At 45.4% G+C, this 16,581-nt stretch overlaps 3 protein-coding genes across 3 annotated transcripts; 1 reads left to right on the forward strand and 2 right to left on the reverse strand.

The window, feature by feature from the left end:
- Window positions 1-6,216: 6,216 nt before the first annotated feature.
- On the reverse strand, window positions 6,217-7,770 carry LOC123401326. Its single transcript, XM_045095110.1, has 2 exons — window positions 6,850-7,770; window positions 6,217-6,744 (listed from the first exon to the last, which is right to left on the reverse strand). The coding sequence occupies exons 1-2, from the start codon at window positions 7,768-7,770 to the stop codon at window positions 6,217-6,219; spliced, it is 1,449 nt and encodes a 482-aa protein (XP_044951045.1).
- Window positions 7,771-8,619: 849 nt separating this feature from the next.
- On the forward strand, window positions 8,620-8,983 carry LOC123401332 (elongation factor 1-alpha). The gene is given in 2 exon segments (XM_045095117.1): window positions 8,620-8,739; window positions 8,741-8,983. Coding segments are annotated over 2 exon segments (327 nt in total). The 5' UTR covers window positions 8,620-8,655.
- Window positions 8,984-9,686: 703 nt separating this feature from the next.
- LOC123401330 (putative F-box/FBD/LRR-repeat protein At4g00315) lies at window positions 9,687-12,001 on the reverse strand. The gene is made up of 3 exons (XM_045095115.1): window positions 11,497-12,001; window positions 10,515-11,408; window positions 9,687-10,417 (listed from the first exon to the last, which is right to left on the reverse strand). The coding sequence occupies exons 1-3, from the start codon at window positions 11,527-11,529 to the stop codon at window positions 9,890-9,892; spliced, it is 1,455 nt and encodes a 484-aa protein (XP_044951050.1). The 5' UTR covers window positions 11,530-12,001; the 3' UTR covers window positions 9,687-9,889.
- Window positions 12,002-16,581: the final 4,580 nt, after the last annotated feature.

The following is a 16,581-nucleotide window of genomic DNA, read 5'->3' on the forward strand; positions in this document are numbered from 1 at the left end:
GAGTGATAGATATTTGTAAAGTACACACGGATCTGAATGTTGCAGACCCATTGACTAAACCTCTTCCACGAGCAAAACATGATCAACACCATAATGCTATGGGTGTTCGATACATCACAATGTAACTAGATTATTGACTCTAGTGCAAGTGGGAGACTGGTGGAAATATGCCCTAGAGGCAATAATAAAATGGTTATTATCATATTTCCTTGTTCATGATAATCGTCTATTGTTCATGCTATAATTGTATTAACAGGAAACAGTAATACATGTGTGAATAAATAGATCACAATGTGTCCCTAGCAAGCCTCTAGTTGGCTAGCTCATTAGTCAATAGATGATCATGGTTTCCTGATCATGGGCATTAGATGTCATTGATAACGGGATCACATCATTGGGAGAATGATGTGATGGACAAGACCCAATCCTAAGCCTAGCACTAGATCGTATTGTTCGTATGCTAAAGCTTTTCTAATGTCAAGTATCTTTTCCTTCGACCGTGAGATTGTGCAACTCCCGGATACCGTAGGAGTGCTTTGGGTGTATCAAACGTCACAACGTAACTGGGTGACTATAAAGGTGCACTACGGGTACCTCCGAAAGCGTCTGTTGGGTTGGTATGAATCGAGATCGGGATTTGTCACTCCGTGTGACGGAGAGGTATCTCTGGGCCCACTCGGTAGAACATCATCATGAGCTCAATGTGACTAAGGAGTTAGTCACACGATGACGTGCTACGGAACGAGTAAAGAGACTTACCGGTAACGAGATTGAACAAGGTATAGGTATACCGACGATCGAATCTCGGGCAAGTTCTATACCGACAGACAAAGGGAATCGTATACGGGATTGATTGAATCCTTGACATCGTGGTTCATCCGATGAGATCATCGTGGAGCTAGTGGGAGCCACCATGGGTATCCAGACCCCGCTGATGGTTATTGGCCAGAGAGGTGTCTCGGTCATGTCTGCCTGTCTCCCGAACCCGTAGGGTCTACACGCTTAAGGTTCGATGACGCTAGGGTTATAGGGAATTGTTGTACGAGGTTACCGAAAGTTGTTCGGAGTCCCGGATGAGATCCCGGACGTCACGAGGAGCTCCGGAATGGTCCGGAGGTAAAGATTGATATATAGGACGGATGGTTTTGGACACCGGAAGTGTTTCGGGCGTCACCGGTATTGTACCGGGACCACCGGGACCACCGGAGGTGGTCCCGGGGGACCATCGAAGGGGGGCAACGACCCCGGGAGGCTAGATGGGCTAAGTGGGGAAGGTAACCAGCCCCTAGGTGGGATGGTGCGCCCCCCACCCAGCCCATGCGCACTAGAGAAAAGGGGGAAGGGGGGAACCCTAGCATAGGTGGGCCTAAGGCACACCAGAGGGGTGCGCCACCCCTCCTCCCTGCCCTGGCCGCCGCCCCCTCTCCCATCTGGGGCTGCCGCACCCCTTGGGGGTGGGAACCCTAAGGGCTGCGCCCCCTCCCTCTCCCCCTATATATAGTTGAGGATTCGGGGCTGTTTGACACACGGTTTCATCTCTCTCTCGGCGCAGCCCTGCTCCTCTCCTTCCTCCTCTCTGCCGGCGCTTGGCGAAGCCCTGCCGGGAGACCTCGTCTCTCCACCGACACCATGCCGTCGTGTTGCTGGACTTCTTCCCCAACCTCTCCCTCCTCCTTGCTGGATCAAGGTGCGGGAGACGTCACTGGGCTGCACGTGTGTTGAACGCGGAGGTGCCGTTGTTCGGCACTAGATCGGAATCGCCGCGAGTACGACTCCATCAACCGCGTTCTAGCAATGCTTCCGCTTAGCGATCTTCAAAGGTACGAAGATGCTCTTACCCCTCTCTCGTTGCTGGTCTCTCCATAGGAAGATCTGAACATGCGTAGGAAAATTTTGAATTTATGCTACGTTCCCCAACAGATCTCATTGAGAGTCTTTTGTCCTTGTGCACATGTCATGAGACCTCTGTCTAGCTGTGCCCTTAACGAACAGTTTTCCTCAAGGATAGATGTCAGTTCACTACTAGGGTTAGTAGTGCAGGTATCAACATTGATAATATGTGAGGAGTAGGCCTTAGCTAGAGTGTCAAGATAAGTGACCTTAAGTGCCTCAAAGCTCTTTGTAAGAACTGTGAGTTTCTCTTCCTTGTCTTTGAGAAACAAGGATAGACGCTCACAGTCCTTAGAAAGAGAAGCATGAGAGTTCACAAGTCGGTCTTTATCATTTAGTAATTCTCTGCACACATTTTCAGCCTTTTTCAAGGAGGCAAGATCATTAGCATGTTTATCAAGGTTTTCACCTACTTTTGAACATAATGCATCATTTTGTGCTTCCTCATAAAGGACTTTCTGCTCAAGGAGTTCATTTCTCTCCTTCTCCTCAGTGACGAGGGTTTCGAGTTCCTTGATGGTATTGGTGTGCTTACTCACCATTTCCATAAGTATGCGAAACATAGTGAGCTTCTTTCCTTTAAGAGAGCACATAAATTTTTTCATTTTAGCAAACATGGGATGATCTAAATCATTATCCTCATAATGATCTTCCGCATCAAGATACTCATCAGAAGGGGTAGAAACTAGACTGAAAGAGTTTAACCATGGGGTTACCTTAACCTTGTCATGGGAGCTTTGGTCTTCCCCATCTCCCATGGCAGTCTTTGCCATCAAACACTTGTGAGCGTTGCCCTTGTAGTCCTTCATATAGTTGTAGTGAACAACATCACCACTTTTGTTGACTAGCCTCAAGGTACTCTGTGTATCTTGAGCTACTCCTGCAACTCCACCAACATCTTCTGGATCTGATTCTTCTTGTGCAACCATTGCTCTTCCATCTATCCTCTTGGACTTGGAGTTCATAGGGTTTGGTAACTTCTTCTTTACAAAGGTCTTTGGAAACCTTGGTTTGTCTTCTCTCTTCTCATAAGGGCAGTCGTTGGAGAAGTGGTTGGTTTGCTCACAGTTATAGCATTTCCTTACCTTCTTCTTTGGAAATCTTCCCTTGAACTTCCCTGCACTGAACTTCTTCACAAAGAGAGCAATGTCCTCAAATGATGGGCTTTCATCAGAGTCAACATCATCACCATCTTGACAGTCATCATCACCTTCTTCTTCTTCACTTTCTTCTTCGTCATACTCATGCTTGGCTTTCAAAGCAAGATTGATCTTTGATGTTGAAGTGCCATGCATGGCTAGGTGCTTTGTTGCATTTGCCTTTGACTCTTCAAATAATTGGAAAGTGGATATGATGTCATCCGGAGTCATTTTTTTGAAAGCATGATGTTGTCGCATGTCCCATACCATTTGATGGTGATATGGAGCAAGAGCGTGAAGTAACTTGTCCACAAGAAATCTCTTGGTCAGATTGAAACCATCTTGCGTCTTGTCACAGTCACATGACTCAATGTCTGCGGCGAGATTCATGAGCCGTTCTAGTAGTTGCTTGGGAGATTCACCCTTTTCCATACAGAAATTCTGTAATTGCCCCTTGGCAATTTCGTATTGAGCAAGACGAAGAGTGGAGGTACCGGTCTTGGTCCTTATGATGCTGTCCCACAATTCCTTGGCACTTGTGATGTGAATGTAAGGTCTTCGTTGCTTGTCATTCATTCCCTTTCTTATGCACATGATCACAGTGTCATTGAGATGCTTGTCATAAGTTTCTCTGGGCGTGAGGCATCTTGGATCAACAGGATTGTACCCATGCTCGAGGATGTCCAACATCTCATCATTGGCGTACCTAAGATGATCCTGCATACCAACTCTCCACAAAGCAAAATCGGAATTGTCATCAAGCAAGGGAGGTTTTCCTCCAGGATTGTACTTAGGTTTCTCAATTTGAGATTTAGCATAAAGCCATGGAACACTGGTTTGGTTCCTCTCCGGAGGAGGTTGGCCAAATGAAGTACCGTGCACGTGGGGCCCTGAGGCCCTCGGGGACGTGGTTGTCCCCGTGGTTAGTGTTGCTAGTCTCATTTGAATTATGGACTCAAGAGAAGCATCATGCTCCTCTTTTTGCTTGGCAAGGGCCCGTTACAGGTCCTCAGAGGTGAAAGACTTGACTTCCGCGGAAGTCCCGTCCCTCTGCACTGGAGCTACCGCAGCTGGATCCACGTCCATCTCACTCTAGGGCGGTTAAGCCACACAAATAGAGCACGAGGCTCTGATACCAATTGAAAAGGATCGAGATGGACCTAGAGGGGGGGTGAATAGGTACAAATCCAAATTTTAATAATTACTTAGCAATTTTAGGCTAAAGTGCGGAATATAAGTGTAAGCCTAATAATTGCTATGACAAAGAGTAAGCTATTAGGAGTGAAGCAAGGCAAGCGGTAAACAATAAGCAAATACAAGTATGTAATAAGGATTAACACAAGTAGAGAGTTAGGGTTAGGAATAACCGAAACTCCGAGAGAGACAAGGATGTATCCCGATGTTCACTTCCTTGGAGGGAAGCTACGTCACCATTAGAGGGGCGGATGTTACCACGAAGGCACAATTCCCTTTGTCTGTCGGTATAGAACTTGCCCAAGATTCGATCGTCGGTATACCTATACCTTGTTCAATCTCGTTACCAGTAAGTCTCTTTACTCGTTCCGTAGCACGTCATCGTGTGACTAACTCCCTAGTCACATTGAGCTCATGATGATGTTCTACCGAGTGGGCCCAGAGATACCTCTCCGTCACGCGGAGTGACAAATCCCGATCTCGATTCGTACCAACCCAACAGATACTTTCAGAGGTACCCGTAGTGCACCTTTATAGTCACCCAGTTAAGTTGTGACGTTTGATACACCCAAAGCACTCCTACGGTATCCGGGAGTTGCACAATCTCACGGTCGAGGAAAGGACACTTGACATTAGAAAAGCTTTAGCATACGAACAATACGATCTAGTGCTATGCTTAGGATTGGGTCTTGTCCATCACATCATTCTCCCAATGATGTGATCCCGTTATCAATGGCATCTAATGCCCATGATCAGGAAACCATGATCATCTATTGACTAACGAGCTAGCCAACTAGAGGCTTGCTAGGGACACATTGTGATCTATTTATTCACACATGTATTACTGTTTCCTGTTAATACAATTATAGCATGAACAATAGACGATTATCATGAACAAGGAAATATGATAATAACCATTTTATTATTGCCTCTAGGGCATATTTCCAACAATATATATATTTCTACTGGAGTTAATCCAATGAAAGATGATATGTGCCTTGTGGACATATGCACCACGAACTCTATACTCAGGGAAGTCCAATGTCTCCACTCTCATTGAGAAAAAGGAGATATTTTAAATTCGCTAAACACGATGAGGTATTTTTGGCTCAACTTGAGTCATATTTACTATCCCTCGGGGTACTCGAGTAATGTCAGGATGCTTTATTGCTCCTGGTTTAACTCATACCCTACTAAACTATAGAGGTATCCATCAAAATAGTTTCCATAGCGAAACTTATGATGACAACAAAGAGAAATGACTTCTCTTTATCATATGCACATTCTCTATGTATCATTTGGATTGTACTACATATACTACAAACCTATAGCACATGTTGCGTACGAGATAGTTTTCCAGAGTGTCTTGTACCTGACAAACTTGGCATACTCGCCTTGGTCATCGAGACATTGGATTGAAACCGAAACTATGAGCAATTCCAATAGTTTATGATTATTATGTTGCTAAAATCTAACAACATTGGATTTTAGGTGTACTACAAGTGACGCAGGGTAGCTAATTTTAAGGCTCGCACACTTTAAAAGCTACGCTGAACCACTCAGACTCCTTGAACGCATCAAGTCGAGGTGAGTGGCTCTTCCCATCCATTGATTAGACTATTCAGGTATTCCGCGGTTCTAAAGAGACATATCTACATGATGGTCTTAAGTGTGTGCTTTATTCACACAAAACCATTGGCTCATTATCCTCACATCGATTTCAAGAAAATTAAATGGACAAATTGTAAAATTCTCTTCGTGTGCCTTCTCTTTGGCCCTTGGATTGAAGTTTAGCAATTTGTCATAATGTCTAGACTCAAAATGGTTTTGTATAATCCTTTATCCAAAGAATTAAGCTCACTGCATTAAGTTTATTGCAAATTATCCAGCTACAAAGACAATAGAACAGATGACTTGCAAAAACGTCTTACATTTACGAACAAAGGTTGTACTACTACATATCATAGTAATGACATGCATCTCATTTTTTCAATTAGGACCGGAAGTGAACCATAGCATGCGAAGCCAAATCCAGCTCCTCAGTTATCCGTTTCCTCTCCTCCGCAGTTCGTGGATATGTTGATGGGCAAACCTTGTCTTTGATCTCGGGATCCAAGTCACCACAACGACCACACACCTTCCTGTCGTATAGAGATATCTCTGTTATATTAATCGCATGTTCCACAACACACCTGATGTATTGCATAAAATTCTCGTCGGGTTGAAAGCCATAGATTATGAGCTTAGCCAGATTCTTGTGCTTGAAATCCGGGGCACATGGCTTCCACTTCACATCTGCCTTGTTGCAGTAACCATATTTCTTCCGAAACTCTTTGTTTGTCATCATTGCGCACCAATGATCCCATACTGTAATGCACAGCTCGTTTAGGGAGGGTGCAGCTTCAAGAATAAACATTGTCCAAGCTAAATCACACCCTTCAGGAAGATTGTCTAGATTCACATGATGTAGTTTGTTGAGCACAGGCTTGAGCAGTTCCGGGCATTCTGGTAGAACCCAGATCTGGGAAAAAAAAGAAGAAAAAAAATTAACAAACTTACTTCTGTTACATATAACAATCACAGAGTGAGAATGGACATATATATGATTCAAATGATTAATGAGTACCTTTTCACTTCTAAAATCCAGATGCAGATCGCCTACGGAAGGAACATTGGCAAGGAGCTGACTTAATTCGATAGTCTTGTCCAAACGGATGGCAGTTTTAATAAGGTTCATCTTTGAAAGCTGTGGTAGAAAACCAAAATACATCGGATCCTCATAAGAGAACCAATTATTATAGGTCAACCGCTGGAGTTTTGGTAGAGATATCAGCTCAACTCTCCGAAATTTCCCATACTCGATCTCAAGCTCAACAAGTTGAGTGTGTTCTACTTGCAGCACAGAATGGATTCCTGAGTCGCAATCAGTTAAATGCAAATACTCCAAGAGCTTGCAGGTGCTGAGGATGTTAGGAATATCCAGTTTACCAAACCTCATATTTTCCAGCCACAGGCGTGTAAGGCCAGCAAATGCATGCGGACAAGCATCAAATAAATAATTGAACTGATTTGCAAAATGGAGGAGATCATCAGAAGAGCACAGGTCATAACGCTTCAACGTTACAATCTCAAACTCAGCAGCATCAATCTTCTGGGTTGCCATGGCGTGGGCAACCGATTTGGCAATGGTGAGAGAGTCAAGTTTCACCAAGACAAATCTGATTCTGAGTTTAGTAATGGTGATGTCAGGACTCCTTATGCGCAAGATGTTATCAGTTACATGAGCCACAGCACAGTTCGTTGCCAGCCCTTCCCTTTGGCTGAAAATGCGAGGTGGTTTCAGATGGTGGCCTGGAATGGAACTAACACTCAGAAAGAAGCGCGAGAGCATGGTGGGGAGCTTCAGCATTCGCTTCGAGAGGATGCAGGTCCTTATAGCATCGAGTGTGTCCACCCTCTCCAGAATATTGAGCAGAAGGTCATTTGGGAGCTTGCTAAGCCTGTCTCCGTCATCGGCAGTTGCTCCGTTGCAAGCTGATTTCTGCATTGCATTTATAGTTAGAACAACAAATTATAACCCTTTTGAGGATGAACCTTACGATGAAGGACAAACACCAGGCACACTTACATTCCGCCTGCGACGACCATTCTTGTCGCCAGCAGCGGCTTCGTTGCCAGCTGATTTCTGCATATACCATTTAATAACAGGAAAAAAACAACAAATCAGCAGTCTAGCCATGAGGATGAATCGAAGGGAAGGACAAACATCAGGAACAAAAGAAGTAGCACTTACATTTCGTCTGCGGCCACCGCTTTTGTTCATGGCTGATCGGATCAGCTTTAACGTATCTACCTTATTGGATCTGTGACAGCGGCGAACTCCTGAGCTGCCCTTATTCGAATGCCCCCTCCTCCTCCTTTATTTAGACCGCCACAACAAAGCAGACTAACGCCGGCGAAAAACAAGTCGGGGACGCCAATTTAGAAGCGGACCCTCCTACTTCGACTCGGCCGGGTCTCGTCCAAAAGGGAGGAGATATCTTTTTGAAAGGAGATTATTCAGAGGAGATGGAGGAGGATCCGGATTACAACTTGTCAACAGACAGGCTCTGGATAAAAATCGCTCCTTTTGGGCTGCCCCCGCCGCAATATCCGAAATCCACATCCTCTCTTCCTCGAATGCACAAGGAAATCAAATCTTCTCCCGCCTCCTTCTTCCGCGAGATTATTCCCACCAAAACGCAGCCAGGCATAATAACGCAGGCAGCAGATGTGGTGGCCGGCGGCGCGGACGGCAGGGCGTGGGTCGGGGTTGTCACAGGGGATGGCGGCGGAGGAGAGTGGTGGGTGGCCGGCGGGCCCACTAATCCCACTTTGTTGCATCCAACTCCCTGCCAAGGAGGCAGCCAACTTCACCTCCCAGGTCATCATTATGAACCACCCTGGTCAGATTGGCAATGGCTACGCCCCAGTGCTGGACTGCAACACCTCCCACATTGCTGTCAAGTTTGCTGAGCTGGTGAGTGGTGACCAAGATCGACAGGCGATCTGGTAAGGAGCTGGAGGCGCTGCCCAAGTTCCTGAAGAAGGGTGATGCCGGTATCGTGAAGATGATTCCCACCAAGCCCATGGTTGTGGAGACCTTCGCCGCCTACCCTCCTCTTGGCCGTTTTGCTGTGCGTGACATGAGACAAACGGTTGCTGTTGGTGTCATCAAGGGCGTGGAGAAGGAGGTTACCAAGGCTGCCATCAAGAAATGAGTGATCCACTTTAACCTGTAGTGTAACGTCCTTAACTGGAGAATTTCTGGTGTCCGTTGTTACAAGTGCTTAACTAATGAACTGCAGTCTGTCTCACGTAGTGCGATTCTCTGGTTTTGTCGGAAAATATTCATAATGTCCATGTTAAATAGTACTCCTACTTTGCTTGCTAACCTTGCACAAGTTTTAGTGTAGACCTTTCTGGAGAATTTAGTGTGCTCAAATCATCCGTTGTAAAAAGTGCTTGAGCAAGAACTTATGAATTGCAATCTGTCTTACGTTCTCTAGGTTCTTCAGAAAATATTGGTATTGTTTTCAGCAAATCTAGTTGCTGTGTGCCAAAAAGGTTTCAGTGATGTTTTGAAAGTTGATGCAGAGATTACATAGATAAAGTAATCAAACAACGTGTCACAATGTACTTGCATATTTTTTAGTGTAAAATCTTTTACTTGGATTCTCACAAGATTTTTTTTCCTTGGATATCTTTTTGTGTTCTTCTCTGGTTTGTCAGAAATATCAAAGTATTTGTTTCAGCACATATGGTGCTTGTGTGTGATGTTCAGAAAATTAGTTTAGAGGTGGATGTGTGTAAAAGCAAATATCTGATCATGCACAATTTTCCTTCAAAAGGAACATCAGAGCACATACCATTGCAATGCATTGTCAAATGATTATTTCAACACTGGTATGGATAAAGATGAACTGATGTCAACTTGTTTACAATAGTTCACAATTATTATTTCCATGCATCACAAACACAGAATACTTCCCAATAGTGCAAAAGCTTCAATTGAAAGGAAAGCAAGAGTACAAGCATAAGAACTACTGAATTATGGAGTTTCATGAACTCCTTCCAGTTATGAAGATGATATTACAGATGACTTAGAAACTGCTACATTTTTTCAATTAGGACCGGAAGTGAACCACATCAACAAAAGACAAACCCAACTCCTCTGTTATCTGCTTCCGCTCCTCGGCTGTCGGTGGATATCTTGATGGACATACACTGTCCTTGATCTCAGGATCCAAGTCGCCACAACGCCCACACACCTTCCTGTCATACAGGGATATCTCTGTTATATTAACTGCATGTTCCGCGACACACCTGATGTATCGCATAAAATTGTCGTCAGGTTGGAACCCGTAGATGGTGAGCTTAGCCAGATTCTTGTGCTTGAAATCAGGGGCATATGGCTTCCACTTCACGTCTGCCTTTTCGCAGAAACAATATTTCTTCCGCAACTCTTTGTTTGTTATCATTATGCACCAATGATCCCACACTGTGATGCACAGCTCTTTCAGGGAGGGTGCAGCTTCAAGAATAAACATTGTCCAAGCTAAATCACATCCTTCAGGAAGATGGTCCAGATTCACATGCTGTAGTTTGTTGAGCACAGGCTTGAGCAGTTTTGGGCATTCTGGCAGAATCCAAATCTGGTATAGAAAAAAACAATTAACAAAATTACTATTGTCACATGTAACCATCATAGAGTGAGAATGGACAGATATGATTCAAATGACTTATTGGTACCTTTTCACTTCGAAAATCCAGACGCAGATAGTCTATGGAAGGAACATTAGCAAGGAGCTGACTTAACTCGAGAGTCTTGTCCGAACGGATGCGAGTTTTGATAAGGCTCAGCTTTGAAAGCTGTGGTACAAAACCAAAATACAATGGATCCTGAGAAGAGAACCAATTATCATAGGTCATCCGTTGGAGTTTTGGTAGACATATCAGTTCAACTCTCTCAAATTTCCCCTGGTCGACCTCGAGCTCAACAAGTTGATCGTGTTCTACTTGCAGCACAGCATGGACCCCTGAGTCGCAATGGGATAAACGCAAATACTCCAAGAGCTTGCAAGTGCTGAGGATGTTGGGAATGTCCAGTTCACCAAACCTCATATTTTGCAGCCACAGGCTCGTAAGGCCAGCAAACGCATGCGGACAAGCACCAAATAAATCATTGAACTGCTTCCCAAACTGGAGGAGGTCAGCAGAAGAGCAGAGGCTATAACGCTTCTTCGTTACAATCTCAAACTCAGCTGCGGCAACCTTCTGGGTTGCCATGGCACGGGCAACAGATCTGCCAATGATTAGAGAGTCATTGGGCAACAAGAGAAATCTAATTTTGAGTTCGCTGATGGTAACCTCCGGGCTCCTTGTGCTCAAGATGTTATCAGTTACATAAGCCACAGCATGGTTGGTTCGGAGCACTCCCTTGAGGCTGAAAGTTAGGTAGAGGCGTGAGAGCATGGTGGGGAGCTTCAGCATTTGCCTGGAGAGGATGCAGGTCCTAATAGCATCGAGCGTGTCCACCCTCTCCAGAATGTTGAGCAGAAGGTCATTGGGCAGCTTGCTGAGCCTGTCTTCGTTTGCGTTGCTAGCAGCGGCTTCGTTGCGAGTTGCTTTTTGCGTTGCGTTTAGCTGGAACAACAGATAATCAGCATTTTGAGGATGAACCCTAGGTTGTGTACAAACTACAAACACCAGGCACAACAGAAGCAGCACTTACATTGCGTCTGCGACGACCGCTTTTGTTCTTCATGGCTGATTGGATTGGATCAACAAGCGGTTTTGGCGTATGTGCTAATTGGATCTGTGACAACGGCGGATGCCTGAGCTGGCCTAATTCGAATCACTCCTGCGGAAGGGAGGAGGAGGAGGGGAGAGGGAATCCTGATTACAACCCTCTCAACAGACGGACTCCGAATTAAAATTACTCCTCTCTTCCCCGATTGCACACGGAAATCAACTCTTCTCCCGCCCCCGTCTCCCGTGAGATTACTTCCCCCAAACGCCGCCAGGCATGACAACACAGGCAGCAGAGTTGGTGGCCGGCGGCGGAGGAGAGTGGTGGTGGCCGGCTGCGGACGGCAGGGCCGGGGGCGGGGTGGTCGCAGGGATGGCCGCGGAGGAGAGACGTGGTTGCCGGCGGCGGACGACGAAGGGGGTGGCAGCGGGGTAGAGTGGTGGTGGACGCCGGTGGAGAGGGCCCAGGGAGGGTTGCCGAAGGGATAGATCCGCACCATCTCGGGCTCTCGGCCATACCTGGCCGGGCCGGCCCGGCACAGCTGCCGAGGCACGTTTATTAAACGGGCTGTATCGTGCCGGCCCACATGTCCGGGGTCCAGGCCCAAACACAGCACGGACGCTATACGGGTCGGTCCATCGACACGTCAGGTCCGTTGGCCTGCTAGGATGTTACTATTTTAAACCGTTATTTGGGATGATTTTAATCTGTTCGGCTATTATTTGGATCGATTTTAATATACTGAGCTGTTTTTTGGTTAATTTTGACCTATTGGACTTTTTTTTAATCTTACTAGCAAAAAACCCGTGCATTGCACCGAAAAAAAACTCGCACTGTTCACATCTTTTTTTCAACATGACGCCCTTCTGTGTCGCGTGCACTCTCCCGTGCACCAGGCTGCTCATGTGTTCGCGACTACCACGAACCTGCTGGCATCTTTATGTGCGTGTACGCGAGCAGATGCGAGCGCACTCTGCCGCGCACCCGGCTGCTCCATTGCCGATAGTAACAAATCTCTCTCTTTCTCTCTCGCTCGGTCGTTCCAACTGGTTTCAAATAGATCGCCCTGCATAAAAGCCACTCATTTCTCCCACTCGCTCACTCTGTTTCTGCTCTTCTCCTCATCATCCTCTCTGCCACTAACCACCTCCCTCTGCATCATACCCACCTCCCTCGTTCCCTCCCCTGTTTCTCGCTTTTCCCCCGCGACCGAATCTCGTGCGGCGCCGTCTGCCTCCAAGTCCAATGGTGAACCAGCGGGAGCTCTACCACCGGATCCTCGACGTCCCCAGGGGCACCTCGTTGCAGGGGCTTCGCACCGCGTACAAGGGCCTCGCCAAGAAATGGCACCCGGACAAGCACCCGTCGGCCTCCAAGCCCGAGGCCGAGGCGCGCTTCAAGGCCATCACCGAGGCCTACGAGGTGAGTGCCCAGCCGCCTCATCCCCGGTCATCTCCCTGCGTGCGGGCGTCGTCGCCGTGGGAATCGCGTTCCTGATTCGATGTGCTCGCGCGCGTCGGCGTGGGCTTCTTTTGGTTGTGCAAGCGCTCCTGGACCAGCGCACCGTAGCTCCTCCATCCATCGGAATCCTGCGAGAAACTTCAGAGCTTCAACTACTAATTAGGAATAATTATGTCAGAGTTGCTGATTCCTCGCCGTCCCAAGCCGCCGCCGTCGCTCGCGTGTCGCTCGCCCACAACGACCATCTCGGGCTCTCGGCCATACCTGGCCGGGCCGGCCCGGCACAGCCGCCGAGGCACGTTTATTAAACGGGCTGTGTCGTGCCGGCCCACGTGTCCGGGGTCCAGGCCCAAACACGGCACGGGCGCTATACGGGTCGGTCCATCGGCACGTCAGGTCCGTTGGCCTACTAGGATGTTAGTATTTTAAACCGTTATTTGGGCTGATTTTAATCTGTTCGGCTATTATTTGGGTCGATTTTGATATACTGGGCTGTTTTTTGGGTTAATTTTGACCTATTGGACTTTTCTTAATTTTATATATATTAAAAAATAAAAATAAAAATTTAAAACGATAAACGGGTCGTGTCGTGCCGGCCCACGTGCCCAGCCTCCAGGCTCAGGCATGGCCCGAGGCGTGCTTCGTGTCGGGCCCGTGTCGTGCCGGGCACGCGGGCTGTCGGGCCGGGGCCGTGTCGTGCCAGGCACGCGGGCTGTCGGGCCGGCCCGGTTACACGACCCGTTTGACCAGATCTGCTCTCAGCTATGCTTCCCAGTATGCATTTTTTTTCTTTTTACGGAAATTGTTTTTGGAGGCCAAACTCTATGAAGGCCTTCAAATGCAAAATTCAAAATTCGTGAAAATTTATATTATTGCATGTTAAAAACATTTGTTAAAAATACAAGAATAAATGAAGGCATAACACACATGTATGTAAATTTTCAGGACAAATTACGTTGAAATGTGGCCTTTGCAAAAAAGACAAATCTAAATCTTTTTAACATATGATACTATTCATCCTTCGAAGCCATACATTTATCTTTTTGTATAGATCGTATTTTAAGTTATTTGATCTTAAAAAATTACACAGTACAAATAACATTGATGTTTACTTGTAAAACTTTTTTTTAGATTTCTTTGAAATCTGGGATTTTGAATTTTGAATTCTTCAAAACTTACGAGTTCCACTATGCTCGGTCACCAAAGTTTCGTTCTCATTTTTTTATAGTTATTTTTTTTTACAATTAAAATCTTAACATGGCCGAGTTTCTGGGCAACATGGTTCGCTTCTCTAGGGCAGTGCAATTTTTATTTATTTTTTGTTGTGAGAGAGAGAGCTCCTGTAGCTAAAATCCTAGATTTTAGAGCCCAGAAACCTTCATTCTTCGTATAAAAATAAAACAATTTCTAAACTAGCACCTAAATCTTAACACCCTAATGAATCTTCTTCGTCAATTTTTCTAACTTTTGATTTGCATACTTCATTTCAACTACATATTTACACACATGGCAAATCCAAACTTGATAATTAACGTTCACACAATTCACGGTCATTACAAATTAAATAATAATAATAATTTAATTATTCAAATTCAAACACACAAAAAGGTCCAAATGAAGTAATAATCCAAATAAAGAGCATTATAGAAGCACAACAATCAAGTGTTATGAAGTTCCCACAAGTGTTCAACAAGATCATCTTGGAGTTGGATATGTACTTGTCGGTTCTCGATACTTCAATGCGCCGCAAGGAGCCTTCATATCACGTTTGCATTGTGTTCCGAATCGATAGGATCCCCTTCGAAGATGTATTGAAAGTTCTCTCGTAATGCCTCTCTCATTCTTAATGATCAAGTTGTGTAAGATGATGCAACATGTCATGATTTTTCATAGGACAATGGTTTTCAATACTTGGCAGGGCTACGAATAATTCTGAAACGGTTTTGAGCCACGCCGAAAGCTCTCTCTTCATGCCGACTCTTGACATGGTGTAAGGTGGGGCCTTTTGTTGACTCGAGGACGCTTGTCTTCCATGTTGAATTTGATTTTGAAAAAGTAGAATACAATGAAAAAGGCAAAAAAATACATACGCAATTTGTCGAACACTTTGTTGTCGGGCTCCTTGTAAAGAAGCCAACCCCAACGTATTACATCAGCAGTTGCCACCACCAAAGCTAGCAGAAGCTCCATCTCCCATCATCTCGGTCCAAGACATCCGTGATTGCAAGGTCCCCCCTTCTAATCTCCCAATATTCCCTCACCTTCTCGTCCATCCCATTGGGGTCCATAATCATGATCCGGTTCTCCTCAACAATGATTTCCTTCCTCATCTGGGTCTCCTCGAGAAGAAGCCTACAATCCTCAAAGTCGGCCTTGTGCTTCTCCTCGGCCAACTTGTTGTCTTCATTTTCTTGAACTTATTACCACTTTTCCATCTTCTCTTGTTGCTTCTTCTGAGCCAAATCCCTGCTCATTTGCAAAGCTTCAGCCGCCATTGCCTTTGTTGTCAACAACTAATCGATTTTCTCCCCCGTGCTTATGGCTTGGCCACATACACCTTTGCCCACTTCCTTACATCTGGCCTCCCCTTGCTTGCCATTGGCATTGTAGTACGCCTTGTTTCATCCTCCTCCTCCTCGTCGTCATCCTCATTGATGGAGGGGCTACTTGATCTTGCTTTGTTTGGGCGAGGACCTTCTAGATCCCTTAATTTCCACTTCACTATTTTCTAGAAATTCCCAACAATGTTGGAACATAAATGGTTTGCCCTTGGAAGAGGCCATTTTCCCGTACCTTTCTTGTGCAATAAGATTGTACATTCACAAATTTGGAAGAAGACAAGCTTGAGCACATTCATACAAGACACATTCACCAAAAATGAGACGATGTTATACAAACAAAGAACTCGCATATTCATGAATGGTGGAGACATTTGGAGGATCATTCCCCAACTTGCTCCAAACAACCACTCCACCAACTACAAAAACTTTTGATCAAATTATATATGCCTTGTAGAGATCTCATTGTGGGACTTGATGTATCTCGCATAAACCGTTGGAACAAGTCCTCTGGTTTGATCATTTCCGGTCACCGCATCAAGTGAGATTTTTTCCATGCACTCACCAATTCCATGTCTCATCATTTGTGTAATCCATTTTCCTCTTACCTTTTTGACTATGTTGGTTTTGGGAAGAATCAAACACTTCCTCAACATCCATCGAGTGATCATAAGCATTCATTCAATAAAATTGATCAACTGATGCAAAAATCTAGTATGACTGGTTTCACCCTTGGCATGAACTATAGGTGTCCATCGGCATCGGCATCGACATCTTGCTACTGGCCCTCGTTGCCATAGTGGCGATGTGCTCGTGCTGCTGAAGTGTAGGCCGCCATGAGTGTTGGAATTAAATATGCCCTAGAGGCAATAATAAAATAGTTATTATTATATTTCCTATTTCAAGATAATCGTTTATTATCCATGCTATAACTGTATTGAATGGAAACATAAATGCATGTGTGGATATATAGACAAAACTGTATCCCTAGTGAGTCTCTAGTTGACTAGCCTGTTGATCAAGGATGGTTAAGGTTTCCTAGCCATAG

Source organism: Hordeum vulgare, chromosome 6H, assembly GCF_904849725.1.
Source record: "Hordeum vulgare subsp. vulgare chromosome 6H, MorexV3_pseudomolecules_assembly, whole genome shotgun sequence".
NCBI lineage: Eukaryota > Viridiplantae > Streptophyta > Magnoliopsida > Poales > Poaceae > Hordeum > Hordeum vulgare.

Coding starts and splice junctions, on each gene's coding strand:
- LOC123401330 (XM_045095115.1), bottom strand. CDS start 11,529: ATGAAGAACAAAAGCGGTCGTCGCAGACGCAAT. Junction 11,409..11,496: donor GCGGTCGTCGCAGACGCAAT/GTAAGTGCTGCT, acceptor CTGTTGTTCCAG/CTAAACGCAACGCAAAAAGC. Junction 10,418..10,514: donor TGGATTTTCGAAGTGAAAAG/GTACCAATAAGT, acceptor TTTCTATACCAG/ATTTGGATTCTGCCAGAATG.
- LOC123401326 (XM_045095110.1), bottom strand. CDS start 7,770: ATGCAGAAATCAGCTTGCAACGGAGCAACTGCCGATGACGGAGACAGG. Junction 6,745..6,849: donor TGGATTTTAGAAGTGAAAAG/GTACTCATTAAT, acceptor TTTTTTTCCCAG/ATCTGGGTTCTACCAGAATG.